At 40.2% G+C, this 13,621-nt stretch overlaps 1 protein-coding gene across 4 annotated transcripts in view; it reads right to left on the reverse strand.

The window, feature by feature from the left end:
* Positions 1-13,621, reverse strand: part of UPF3A (UPF3A regulator of nonsense mediated mRNA decay) — a 49,902-nt gene that overhangs the window by 19,959 nt on the left and 16,322 nt on the right. For 3 of the 4 annotated variants that reach the window (XM_034758098.1, XM_034758097.1, XM_034758099.1), the window contains 5 exons: positions 13,070-13,176; positions 8,777-8,875; positions 8,539-8,649; positions 3,641-3,696; positions 3,388-3,546 (listed from right to left, as the gene is read on the reverse strand). In XM_034758098.1, the coding sequence (XP_034613989.1) occupies positions 3,388-3,546; positions 3,641-3,696; positions 8,539-8,649; positions 8,777-8,875; positions 13,070-13,176 (532 nt within the window). The remainder of the gene's footprint in view (positions 1-3,387; positions 3,547-3,640; positions 3,697-8,538; positions 8,650-8,776; positions 8,876-13,069; positions 13,177-13,621) is intronic. The other variant, XM_034758100.1, reaches the window with a different exon arrangement.

Here is a 13,621-nt window from a genome sequence, read left to right on the forward strand (position 1 = left end):
GCACCCTATAAATTTTGGGGCCAATCCTGCAAACCTTAGTCATGTGAATCATTGTTTCCATTACCTTTATTTCTTAGAAATAAGGCTTTGCATGACTGGACTGATTAATAGCATAAAATATGGATGTAGCCACTATCTATTAATCTTAGACATATATTAGAAAGAACAGTGCAATTTGATAACCACACCATTTTTAGCCCTAATTGTTGTAATGTATGTTTCTTAACAATTTTTTTTTATTTTTATCTTAAAGAAAAATATAAAATACTGGTATAATCTTAATAAATTACTTGTATACTTATGTTACATCAGAATATTGTACTACTATGGAGAGCTGTAAGTCAGCATATGTAAGTTCATACAATTCAATTTAAATATATCTTTTCAGTATGTAAAGTCTACTATATGTCCCTAATTACTCTGCTTACAATTGGAATCTAATCTCAATGGTGTTAGTCATATTGGATGCAATATTTCATTCATTCTTTTTGCTGAATACCATGTAGTTAATGAGACCATAGTGTCCTGTTGAGAGTTATGTGAAAATAAACTCAGATTAAAATACATTTTTTAGAAAGAGACCCAATATAATAAAATATAACAATATGGATTTTATATAGGAAATAGGTAGGGCTGTCGATTAATCACAGTTAAATCGTGTGATTAACTCAAAAAAATTAATCACGATTAAAAAAATTAATTGCGATTAATCACAGTTTTAATCGCACTGTTAAACAATAGAATACCGTTTGAAATGTATTAAATATTTTGGATGTTTTTCTACATTTTCATATATATTGTATTCTGTGTTGTAATTGAAATCAAAGTGTATACTATTTTTTATTACAAATATTTGCACTGTAAAAATGATAAAAGAAATAGTATTTTTCAATTCACCTCATTCAAGTACTGCAGTGCAATCTCTTTGTTGTGAAAATGCAACTTACAAATATAGTTTTTTTGTTTGTTACATAACTGCACTCAAAAACAAAACAATGTAAAAATTTAGAGTCTACAGGTCCACTCAGTCCTACTTCTGGTTCAGCCAATTGCTAAGACAAACAAGTTTGTTTATATTTACAGGAGATAATGCTGCCCTCTTTTTATTTACAATGTCATCAGAAAGTGAGAACAGGCATTTGCATTGCCCTTTTGTACCCGACATTGCAAGGTATTTACGTGCCAGATATGCTAAGCATTCATATGCCCCTTCATGCTTCGGCCACCATTCCAGAGGACATGTTTCCATACTGATGACGCTTGTTAAAAAAATAATCCGTTAATTAAATTTGTGACTGAACCCCTTGGGTAAGAATTGTATGTCCCCTGCTCTATTTTACCCACATTCTGCCATATATTTCATGTTATAGCGTCTCAGATGATGACCCAACACATGTTGTTTATTTTAAGAACACTTTCACTGCAGATTTCACAAAACACAAAGAAGGCATCAATGTGAGATTTCTAAAGATAGCTACAGCACCCGACCCAAGATTTAAGAATCTGAAGTGCCTTCCAAAATCTGAGAGGGACGAGGTGTGAAGTATCCTTTCAGAAGTCTTAAAGAGCACACTCTGATGTGGAAACTACAGAACACGAACCACCATAAAAGAAAATGCTGGTGGCATTTGACTCAAATAATGAAAATGAACATGTGTTGGTCCACACTGCTTTGGATTGTTATCGAGCAGAACCCGTCATCTTTAGCACATCTGGCACTTAAATACACCTCTACCCCGATATAACGCTGTCCTCGGGAGCCAAAAAATCTTACCGTATAGGTGAAACCGCATTATATCGAACTTGCTTTGATCCGCTGCAGTATGCAGCCCCGCCCCCCCGGAGCACTGCTTTACCACGTTATATCCGAATTCGTGTTATATCGGGTCGCGTTATATCGGGGTAGAGGTGTATCTTGCAATGCCGGCTACAACAGTGTTATGCGAACGCCTGTTCTCACTTTCAGATGACATTGTAAACAAGAAGCAGGCAGCATTATCTCCTGCAAATTGTAACCAAACTTGTTTGTCTGAGCGATTGGCTGAACAAGAAGTAGGACTGAGTGGACTTGCAGGCTCTAAAATCTTACATTGTTTTATTTTTGAATGCAGGTTTTTTTGTACATAATTCTACATTTGTAAGTTCAATTTTCATGATAGATTGTACTACAGTACTTGTGTTAGATGAATTGAAATATACTATTTATTTTGTTTCTTTACAGTGCAAATACTTGTAATAAATATAAATATAAAATATTTATATTATATATAAAAATATATTCTATATGTAAATATAGAATATAAAAATAAAGTGAGCACTGTACACTTTGTATTCTGTGTTGTAATTCAAATCAATATATTTGAAAATGTAGAAAACATTCAAAACTATTTAAATAAATGGTATTCTATTGTTTAACAGTGAGATTAATCACGGTTAATTTTTTTAATTGCTTGACAGCCCTAGAAATAAGGTACTTTTCCATGAATCTAAAGAGTGGTTCAGAGGGCAAAGCTAGTGGATCCACAAACGGATCATTCTGCTGTCAAGGGGGATACTCAGATTTTAGATTAGTGGGAGTTCTGGACAAACTCATCCAAGGTGTAACTCCACTGAGCCAATGGAGTTACACCACAGATTAATCTGGCCCCTAGTCAACAAGAGGTGGTAAAGAACTCTAAACTCATGGATAACAGAAAAAATGTAGAAGCCCTACAGTAATCCAGAAGCCTTTCAACCTTTATGCTGGGGTTCCACAACATGGCTACAATATGAGCAAAAAGCAAAGTCAGAGGAACAACATCAGAAAAATAGTAGTTCAAAAAAGGGATATTAAAAAATCCTAAAATCCCAATTGTCCCTGCCTTGACAAACTTCTAATCATGGGACCTGAGTTAGATCTTCCTTTATTCTGCCCAATTGATATGAGTACTTAGTCTGCAGAAGAGAAGAATGAGGAGGGATTTGATAGCTGCTTTGAACTACCTGAAAGGGGGTTCCAAAGAGAATGGATCTAGACTGTTCTCAGTGGTACCAGATGACAGAACAAGCAGTAATGGTCTCAAGTTGCAGTGGGGGAGGTTCAGGTTGGATATTAGGAAAAACTTTTTCACTAGGAGGGGGGTGAAGCACTGGAATGGGTGACCTAGGGAGGTGATGGAATCTCCTTCCTTAGAGGTTTTTAAGGTCAGGCTTGACAAAGTCCTGGCTGGGATGATGTAGTTGGGGATTGGTCCTGCTTTGAGCAGGGGGTTGGACTAGATGACCTCCTGAGGTCCTTTCCAACTCTGATATTCTATGATTCTATACTTTGGAAGTTAGGGGGAGACAGAAAAATAAATTCTGTATAGTTTCAAATGAAGAATAATTTTATTTTTTCCTTAAAAGTACCTTGATCCTTATTTCTTTTTCAGCAATTTTCTTTTGCTTCTCTGCTTCTTTTCTTTTACGTCTTTCTTCTTCTCTGCGCTTTCTTTTCTCTTCCTCTCGCAGACGTTTCTTTTCTAATTCTCTCCTCCTTCGTTCTTCCCTTTTTTCTTCTCGTATCCTCTGAAGAATTGCAAAAGATTGTATATAAAATTTTTCAAATGCAAAACATACTTGAAACATAAAAGTTGAGCTTCAGTCAAAAGTCTGGACCTACCTGCTTTTCTAATTTTCTATTTTTAATATATTCCAAAAGAGGTGTTGTTCTTCTAGCTAAAATACAAAAAAATTGTGATGTAGTGTTCAACTCCTAAAATATGAACTTGTTTCTTTACTATAAGTACTTGCCCTTTACTTTAAGCTTTAACTGTAAGGCAGCTAGGTGATATATAACATTTTATTTCAAGCGGTGTATATATGTTGGAAAGTGCCCCCATCTTTCCATTCAGAAAGGATCCCTGGCTCTTCATCATTAAGGACCCTAGAAGTAAGAGAGCCAGAGATATTTTCTGTGATTATTTAATGTTTGAATTATAATTATATACTTTAAGTTTCAGGAAAGACATTTTTACTGCTATTCATCAACATATTATTTACAAAAAGGAAACAAATATGTTAAAAAATTATTCCTAAATTTTAACACTGGTACACCAGCACCTGGCTGTCCAGCTATTCTCATACTACCATCACCATGGTCATATATAGCACTTTTCATCCACAGATCTCAAAGCATTTACAAAGGTAGTATCACCATCCTCATGCACATAGAGGTGAAACAACTAGTCTAAAGGAACACAGCAGGCAATAGCAGAACCAGGAAAAGAACGCAGCTCTCCTGACTCCCAGTATGTACTACGTCAAACTGTCTTTCTTATTATATGGATTTGACACTTTTTTCATTTTAACTAGAGATAAACCCAAATTAAAACCCCACATTGAAACATTCCCAAACTTTACAAAAATTTGGAGCCAGATCCAAACTTTGCAGCTTGCTTGCCACCTCCAATTTTCACACAGCCATAAAATTAATTGTGGGTTGAAACTTGAAACAGTGTACTTATAGGTGTAAGTAGCTATAAAAATGTTCAAGCTCCTCTGTCAGTTTTAGATGTGCAGGAACAGAATTATAATACTGGATAATATTTAGGGCTAAAGACTGCTCCTGGATGCATGTACAGGGCTCTCACTAAATCCAAAGGAAGACAAGCAAACACAAAAGGGAAAGGAGGGAGGGATGGAATGCCATTAGTGTGCATGGTATAATTTTGAAACCACAATAAAACAGAGTTGGAAAAGGACATTTAAGCTGTGGTTTCATTTATCTAACCTTTAAAATTTAAAACAACATGGCCTAAACCTGACCTAAATTCATATCCTGAAAATATCTGAATGTAGACATTACTAAATTATTATGGTGTAACTGTTATTAAATTATTTATTTAAATTACAAAATCGTGAGTGCAATTTAGAGGCCTTTTTAAAAACATGAATGAACCCTTAAAACAGGGGTGGCCAACTTGAGCCTGAGAAGGAGCCAGAATTTATCAATGTACATTGCCAAAGAGCCACAGTAATATGTCAGCAGTCCCCCACCAGCTCCCAGTGTCTCCCACCCACTGGCAGCCCTGCCGATCAGCGCCTCCCTCTCTCTCCCCACACCTCCTGATCAGCTGTTTCATGGCAAACAGGAGGCTCTTGGGGAGGGGAAGGAATGAGAGCATGGCAGGCTCAGGGGACGGGGCGGGAAGAGGTGGAGTGGGGGGCAGGGCCTGTGGCAGAGCCAGGGGTTGAGCAGTGAGCACCCCCCGACACACTGGAAAGTTGGTGCCTGTAGCTCCAGCCCCAGAGTTGGTGCCTATGCAAAGAGCCGCACATTAGCTTCTGAAGAGCTGCATGTGGCTCCGGAGTCACGGATTGGCCACCCCTACCTTAAAAAGAAATCAGCTGAAAAATTAAGAAAAAAAAGGGATCTCTATGCAAGCAACAGCTTTTAATTTTTTCTTTCTTCCCTAAAAACACGGACAGAAGGATGAACCTACCTCAATTTTGTTAAAGAAATTCTGCTTTTGAATTCTGTATTACATTACTCTGTCACACTGAAACTGATGAGCTACAATATCTGAGCTGAGACATCAAACATGCTCATTTGATCTAACATGACCTGGAGGCACACAAGAGCCCTTTGAGAATTTGAGGCCCAGTTCTGCTCTCTGATACATGGGCATATCTTTCACTGACTTCAATGAGAGTTACACCCTTGTTTCTGAAGGCATAGCTGGGCCCTTGTACAATTCAACTAGAGCTATGGTACTCACTGAATAAGTTTTTTCTTGGTTTTGACATTGATAAAACATGGGTGCAATTTCAAACAATAATACAGTATTTGAAAAAAATAGAGCAAAATAAACATAGGACAATTTAATTTGAAAAAATGTTCAAATTTTTGTGAACCGATTTCATAGAAACAAAATATTAAGAAGCCATTCTGTAGAACCTCCCTCAGCTGAGATACTGTCAACACTCCACTTGCAACTCTAAGGCTATCCCTTTTTCATTAATAGCTGGAATAATTTGAAGTTAGAAAGTCTTTATTAAGATACTCAAAAGCTCATTTTCACATTGCTGTGAAATATCCAGGGAAAGCTTCTGGCCAAGTAAGGATACATATTCTTGAGGAGCTTTCACATCTATAACAGTCACACGCTTTCAAGCTTTGTTGATGACAGATTTATTTAGTGTCCTTAGTAATATTCTTCCCACCTCTCCTCTAATTTATCCTTACCCTTTGCTGAGCTCCAAATATCCCTTTGCCAATTGTTAACTCACACACCTACTACACAAGCAAGTATCAATGCCAATGCTGCAGTGTGAGAGTGCCAGGGGGGGATACATGGGGTGGAGGGGGAAGTATGGACAATTTAAGAAATAGTAGTGATCAAAATAGATTGGTTAGTTTTATATATCCAAATAAGGGAACGGTGTACCACTAAATTTCTCTTAATCAATCATAACAGCTAGTGGACAAGTATATGTTCCGTATGCAGTCCCTTGGAGATGCTGACACATATATCATGTCATCCTGCAAAGCCTTTATTTGGCTGGCCATCTGAAAAATGTTAGTATTGTCAAGATTAAAATATATTTTGAAATAGTTATAGTATGCAGTATAAAATAACAATATTACGAGAGGGTTTGTGAAAAAAATAAAACTTATTTTTAATCAGAATTGCAAGTTTTAAATAAAAATGGTCCTTTCCTGCCCCAGGTCCTCTCTCTGTCTGTGTCAGTGTCCTGGGGGTGTAGCTTCCCATTTTTATTGAGCCTCAGTCAAAGCTAGGGTTGTCATCAGTCACTCTCCTTTCAGCTGAGGACTAAAGAGGACTGGTTCTCTTTGAGTCTGTCAACAATACTCCTTAATCACTAGAGGCCAAAGCGTGCAACACTTTTACTTAAACTTTGTGCTTATGCCCTTTCCTGCTCCTCTATACTTTGTAAAAACAGCTTCATTTTTCCTTTGGCAGTTCACCTATCAAAAAAACAACCCTCCCCCTTGCCCCCCCACCCCAAAAAAACAACAGCTGGCCTGACTCTAGCGACTAGCTAAATGTTTAGTGCCATGTAGGAGATCCAGATTTGATCCCCACTCTTGGTTTTTCATGTCCTGTAGTGCTAAGGCAGAGGTGGGAATACTACGGCCTAGGGAGTGGAGTCCAGGGCTTGTCCCGCTCCAGCTGGGGAGAGGGGTTGGGGGCTTACCCTGCTCTGGGTGTGCCGTGGCTCCACGTGTCTCCCGGAAGCAGCGACATGTCCCCCCTCCAGCTCCACACGCTGCCCCCGTCCCAAGCACTGCCCCAGAAGCTCCCATTGGCGAGGAACCATGGTCGATGGGAGCTGCAGGGGCAATGCCTGTGGACAGGGCAGCATGCAGAGCCACCTGGCCGCACCGCCGTGTAGAAGCCAGAGGGAGGACATGCCGCTGCTTCCGGAAGCTGCTTGAGGTAAGCGCCGCCAGGAGCCTGCACCCTCTCCTGTGCCCCAATCTCCTGCCCCAGCCCTGATCCCCCTTGGTCCCAGCCCAGAGTACCCTCCTGCACCCCCAAACCCTCATCCCCAACCCCACGCCATAACCCGCACCCCAGTCAGAGCCCTCACCCCCTCCCACACCCCAACCCCCAATTTTGTGAGCATTCATGGGCTGCCAAACAATTTTCATACCCAGATGTGGCCCTTGGGCCAAAAAGTTTGCCTGCTCCTGTGCTAAGGATTAGGAATACCTCACATTACTTAACAACTACCCCTTCTTAGGACCAGAAACTAAGGGTGAGAATTAAATCTAGGTTTTCAGCATAGCAGTGAAAAGTACTAATCAAAAGGCTAATCTCTAGGGTCAGTCCAACAGCTGTTGTTTTTTTAAAAAAAAAGCTGACTTGCCAATGGGAAAAAATTAGACTGTTGTTATACAGTAAAATGGAGCAGGAAAGGGCATAAATACAATTTGTTTTTTTGCCATACCCCATGAACTATATAAATATATGTATTATTAATAATGTTCACATGGTTGAAAGCTGAACAATGAAACCCAATATACTTTAATCCTGAAGAGCTCAATCTTGATCTGATGGGTACAGCTCCTGCTGTAGAATGTGAAAGTCTATATAAACAAGGTTTAGTTCAAGGTTTAATTTTTTTTTTTCAGGCTGCCCCCAGATGATCCTGACAGGGTATTTCACCTTTCACCAGGCAGGCACCCAGGATCATGAACGAGCTTGAGTACAGTATTGAGGCTCTTACCCATTCTGTCATTTTGGGTTATCACTTTTTGCTCTTCTACCATCTTTCAACAATAAACTCATAGACTATTCCTTTATAAATACTAAGGACCAGTTTCTGAAGCCACTGTATATACAGAACGTGTGAGTTCCATGCATGAAGAAGCAGCACAAGTGCGCCACATGAGGTGGCTGTAGGCATTACTCCAGTGGAGAATGAGAACATAAATACACTCTCAGTCACTGCCAGACTGAATGGGGAAGATCCTGCTGGTAGTATCCCAAAAATATGAAAAAGCATATTTTTAAATGATCAATAATGAGGAAAAAGATCAACAAAACAGACCAATAAGTTCCCTTGTTTTTGCCTCAATCTCTCCCAACAGAGTCTCAGGATTAGCACAGATTTTCTCTTCATCGGCACAGTAACTTTCTAAAAATTTTCTATATTCTGGATCTGTGAAAACATTTTTTGAAAAAACGTTAGTAAACTATTTATACTCTGCAACACCAGACAGAAATTAGTATCTTATTAACAATAAACAGATAGCTTTTCCACCGTGAGATCAAGAAAATGTGTTTACCATCCTCAATGCTCCCAGCTTTTGCATCTTTTTTCTTAAGCTTCTTTTTTGAAATCTTTTGGAATGGAGCAAACTCTACCACAGCAGGATATTCCAAACCTTAAGAGAGAGACCACATGCTCAATTTTTAGATAGGGAAATATTTGTAATTTAACAGTGAGATTTTCAACAGCCTACAGCACCGGCCTAACTCTGTTTCCATTGAAGTCAGTGATAAGCACTTTTGAAAAACCCATGCTAAATTATTAATTAAATGACTCCAGTGATAGAGATAAATAACATGTAGTACCATGAAATATCTACAGAGTAAAATAAATAAATATGCATTTGAATTACACACTTTGATTTCAGATACTGTTGTCACAAGTATCAGAACAGAAATTGGCCCTTAATTTATTTTGATATCCCTACTAGGACTGTCATAATTAAAATAGATCAGTAGTTGCACTATCAACCCATTCTTTTATCATTCGGACCTTGACTATAAAGCTATAGAGATTTTCACTGAGTTAACAAACTGACACATGAGAACTCAGCCCAACAGATATAGCACACTAATCACTTTTGTTATTCTGGAACAATTGAGAGACAAGGTGGGTGAGGTAATATCTTTGATTGGACAAACTTCTGTTGGTGAAGAAGTTGGCTAGACCTGAAAAAGGGCTCTGTGTAGCTCCAGAGATCATCTCTTTCAGTAACAGAAATTGGTCCAATAAAAGATATTACCTCACCCCCCTTGTCTGTTTAATATCCTGGGACCAATATGGCTACAACACTGCATAAAACAATTGAGATATTTCTATAAAGTTTTGTTGCTAGGAGGGGATGACAAAGGGGGTGACATCTCCATTTAAATCTAGAAACATGTAAAGCTATGTGAAACTCAGTCATTTTAATTTACATGGGTTTGTGCAAGCCTCCTTCTTGTTTTCACTTGTATAGGTTCTCAGTCCATAAATTCTGCTCTAACTATGGGGTTAGAATAAACCCAAAGACCTTAAAGAAAAATTGAGATGAAACAGATGGAATTTCTTTGGAGTCAAAACCATGTGAAACTTTTGAGTTTTGCCTGTTTTTCACTCAAAACCATAAATCAGCACAAGTTCACCTAAAAGTTGCACACATTCACTCAAAAGTTGCCCAACTTCACTGGAAACTAGATGGAGGCTTGCCAAAAAGGTTTGGAAAACCCGGCTTGAGGGAAAAATACAATTTTTGTCATGTTTAAAATATTCTTACAACTGTTTTGTTGAGAAGCCCTAACAACTTTGGAGAAGGGACTTGAAATTTGGCAGGGGGTTAACTTTGTGCCAGGAATGTGCTTTTTGCCATCCTTGTGAAAATTCCCCCAAATTTGGCAAAATAGTCTCTACAATATCTCAATTGGTACGTGCTCAATAGAGAATTGTCAGAGTTTGGCAGCTAAATTCTCCAAAGATTTTGTCTCCATTGAGCATGCTCTATCCCTGACAGCTCCTATGTGCCAACCTGACTGCACGTGTGCCACCGCACCAAGTGAGCATGCTCTATCCCATGGCTGCAGGGGCTGAGCAGGACTTTCCCTGCAATTGTTCTCCCAGGGCCACTGTGTCACCCAGCACCAGAACTGAGAGCAGAGAGATGGTCTCTCCAGTGTTCTCAGTGCTCCGCCTGATGGCATGCAGACAGCAAGGATGAGGAGGAAACAACTTCACTCTAATGCAGCAGGGTGGGTAGGGATGAGGAACCAGGATGGGGCAAGGGCAAGAGCTGGGGAGGAGCAGATAGGAGCAGAGGGTGTATGGGGGACAATGGGAGCAGAGGAGACAATGGCAATAGCTGGAGAGGTGGGATAGGGACAGGAATTGGAGAATGGAGGGGTATCAGTTGGGGAGAGAGAAGCACAGGTGAGGACAGGGACAAGAGCCATAGAAAAGGTGGAAAAAGAGAAGGAAATTAGGAGCAGAGGGAGGGATGGGGCAGGAACTAGGGGAGGCAGGGCAGATAGGAAAGAGGAAGGAGAGTAAATAGAAGCACAGGGAAAAAGGGACAGGAACTCAAGAGGGGAATAAGAACAGAGAGTGGAGACAGGGGCAGTAGGATCGGAGCACCAGGAAACAGTGACAGTCTGAGGGCAAAGGTATATGAAGGGTCTTTAACCACTAGAAGACACTTCTCTCCAGACCCTGGAATTGAACCCAGGATTTCTGTATCTCAACATTCCTTTGCTGTCTAGCAAATAGCGAGAAAACCAATGGCAAATTAAGTGTCTCATCCCTCTCTACTGGCTGATCCATACACAGGATAACAGCCCACTATTACTACCAGTTACTCAGTTAGATCAAGTGGTAGAGGTCTGTGCTGTGGATCTAAAGGTCCCACTCCTGCTGATGACCCATGTGGAGGTCAATATGGTTTCCACATAATGGATTTTTGTTTTTTTCAGTTTGTTTTTTTAAAATCCTAGAAAACTACATTAAAAAACTAAAGGTATGTCTACACTACAGCTTTGAGTGTGCTTCCCAGCTCGAGAAGAAAGACGCACTAGCTGTGCTTGAGCTAGTTCACTAAAAATAGTAGTGTAGCCAGGGGTAGCATGGGCGGCAGCTGGGGCTAGCTGCCTGAATACAAACCCACCTGGACCCCCTGAGTACTGTACTTGGACAGCTTCCCAAGCTGCCACCCATGCTTCCCCTGGATACACTGCTATTTTTAGAGCACTAGCTCAAGCACAGCTAGCACATGTCTCTGTACTCAAGCTGGGACGTACACTCCCAGCTGCAGCGTAGATGTACCTTAAATTACAAGATCATTAAGGTTGCAGTCAAGCATGCAAAAGTTAGGAAATGCCAAAATCAATGTTATCTGTACAACCTTAATTTGACCCCCTTATACCAATCTTCAATAACAGGATCAAACACTATTATATACACAGGCCCCCAGCCTCATTCAGTGTGCAGGATGGAATGAATGAATGAATGAGGAATGTGCAGTGACTGAGGTTGTTGTCTGTAGGACCCATCTTATTTGTTGCCGAATTTGGAAGTAGTGTACTGAAAGAGGCACGGGACTGCAGAAAGAGAAAGGATGGTTTGATAGTTAAGGCAGTTGTAGAAATAAATTCTATCCCTGCCTCTACCACAAAGTTCCTAAGTGATACTGGGCAAGTCACCTAAACCAAGCTTTTCACAGGTGTCCACTAATTGTGTGCCCTTCATTTTCTTGGTACCCACCTTGAGACACCTGAGGTCTGATTTGCAAAAGTGCTGAGCAGTCACAACTGCAACTGAAGCCAATAGGAACTATGCTTTGAACATACAAAGTGCAATAAAATCTAAGTACTCTGAAAAATCAGGCCATAAGCATCTCCAATTGGGCATCCAAAAGTAGTAGAGACTTGGCCTCCATTCCCCATGCGTAAAATGGGATAAATAATACTACCTTATCTCCCAGCCATATCGTAAAGCTCAAATCATTCATGTTTGTGAAACACTCGGATACTATGGTGATGAGCTTCATAGACAAGCTCAAGAGGAAACTAATAGGGTTTGGATGATGTGATAAATAAGGCATGTGACCACACGCTGAATGATAAGGATAAAAAAAAAAATACTGAGTAGCTACTCCAGGGGTCGGCAACGTTTGGCACGTGGCTCGCCAGGGTAAGCACCCTAGAGGGCCGGGCCAGTTTATTTACCTGCTGACGCGGCAGGTTCAGCCGATTGCGGCCCCCACTGGCTGCAGTTCGCCATCCCGGGCCAATGGGGGCGGCGAGAAGCCGCGGCCAGCACATCCCTCGCCTGCGCCGCTTCTCGCCCAGGATGGCGAACCGTGGCGAGTGGGGGCCGCGATCGGCTGAACCTGCCGCGTCAGCAGGTAAATAAACTGGCCCGGCCCGCTAGGGTGCTTACCCTGGTGAACTGCGTGCCAAACGTTGCTGACCCCTGAGCTACTCACTCAGAGAGCACCACTATCTTAAGCACCAAATGGGGCAGGAGTCCTATGGAAAAAACAGTATGTGACCATGTAAATAAAGACAATATCATATTCACAAAAGGGCCAAATTAAGACTGACAGGCAAATTTAAATCTGTCATTTCTTAATTTTGAGTGCTTGACTTTGCAATCTTGATGCTCTTTTAACTATTTGTTTTAGTATGTAATTAACTACTTATACTGAGTAAAGATTTCCAAAATACTTACTGTCCAGAAGTGCTACAAAGGCTACAGGTTTATATATGTTAATTCCAGAAAAAAATCAAATATGTAATAAACAGGTTGCACTGAGATTTTTTAAAAATATAAATTGTCCAACCTTTATTATCAATGAAGACATAGCCATCAAAGCGATCTCTAAAAAGAAGGATGTCATCAGGATTTCTAAAATTAATGTATGCTCTTGAGTAGAGATGAGGATAAAGACTGGAACAAGAAACAATTTTATTTTCTGTTATTTATTGTCATGTTCAGGAATGAAGAAAGAAGCAAAATTAGAAAAATCCTGTCATAATTCTCATCTGCCTTGTGAAATGATTGCATTAAACCTGCATATCACAGAACGCAACTTTTACACACACACTTACAAAATCACAGGATCCAAGCAAAACGGAATTGATTTCCAGGATATTCCTCATCCGGGCAACTCTGGAGTTTGAATTCTGAATTAGGAGACAAATGTCGCTTTTTTTCAAATCTTGGAGTGTGTGTTTCCATTCTGTGCCCCCTTAGAGCCATTAGGCCCACTCTTCTATGATTGTGACATAAAAGCTACGGATATTGGCAATGCCACTAGGTACTTCTTGAGCATGCTCAGGAAGTCTTTTGCTGCTGATATTGGGGAGGGAGAGATTAGATTTACTGGCAGTTG

Source organism: Trachemys scripta, chromosome 1 (assembly GCF_013100865.1).
Source record: "Trachemys scripta elegans isolate TJP31775 chromosome 1, CAS_Tse_1.0, whole genome shotgun sequence".
Taxonomy (NCBI): Eukaryota; Metazoa; Chordata; order Testudines; family Emydidae; genus Trachemys; species Trachemys scripta.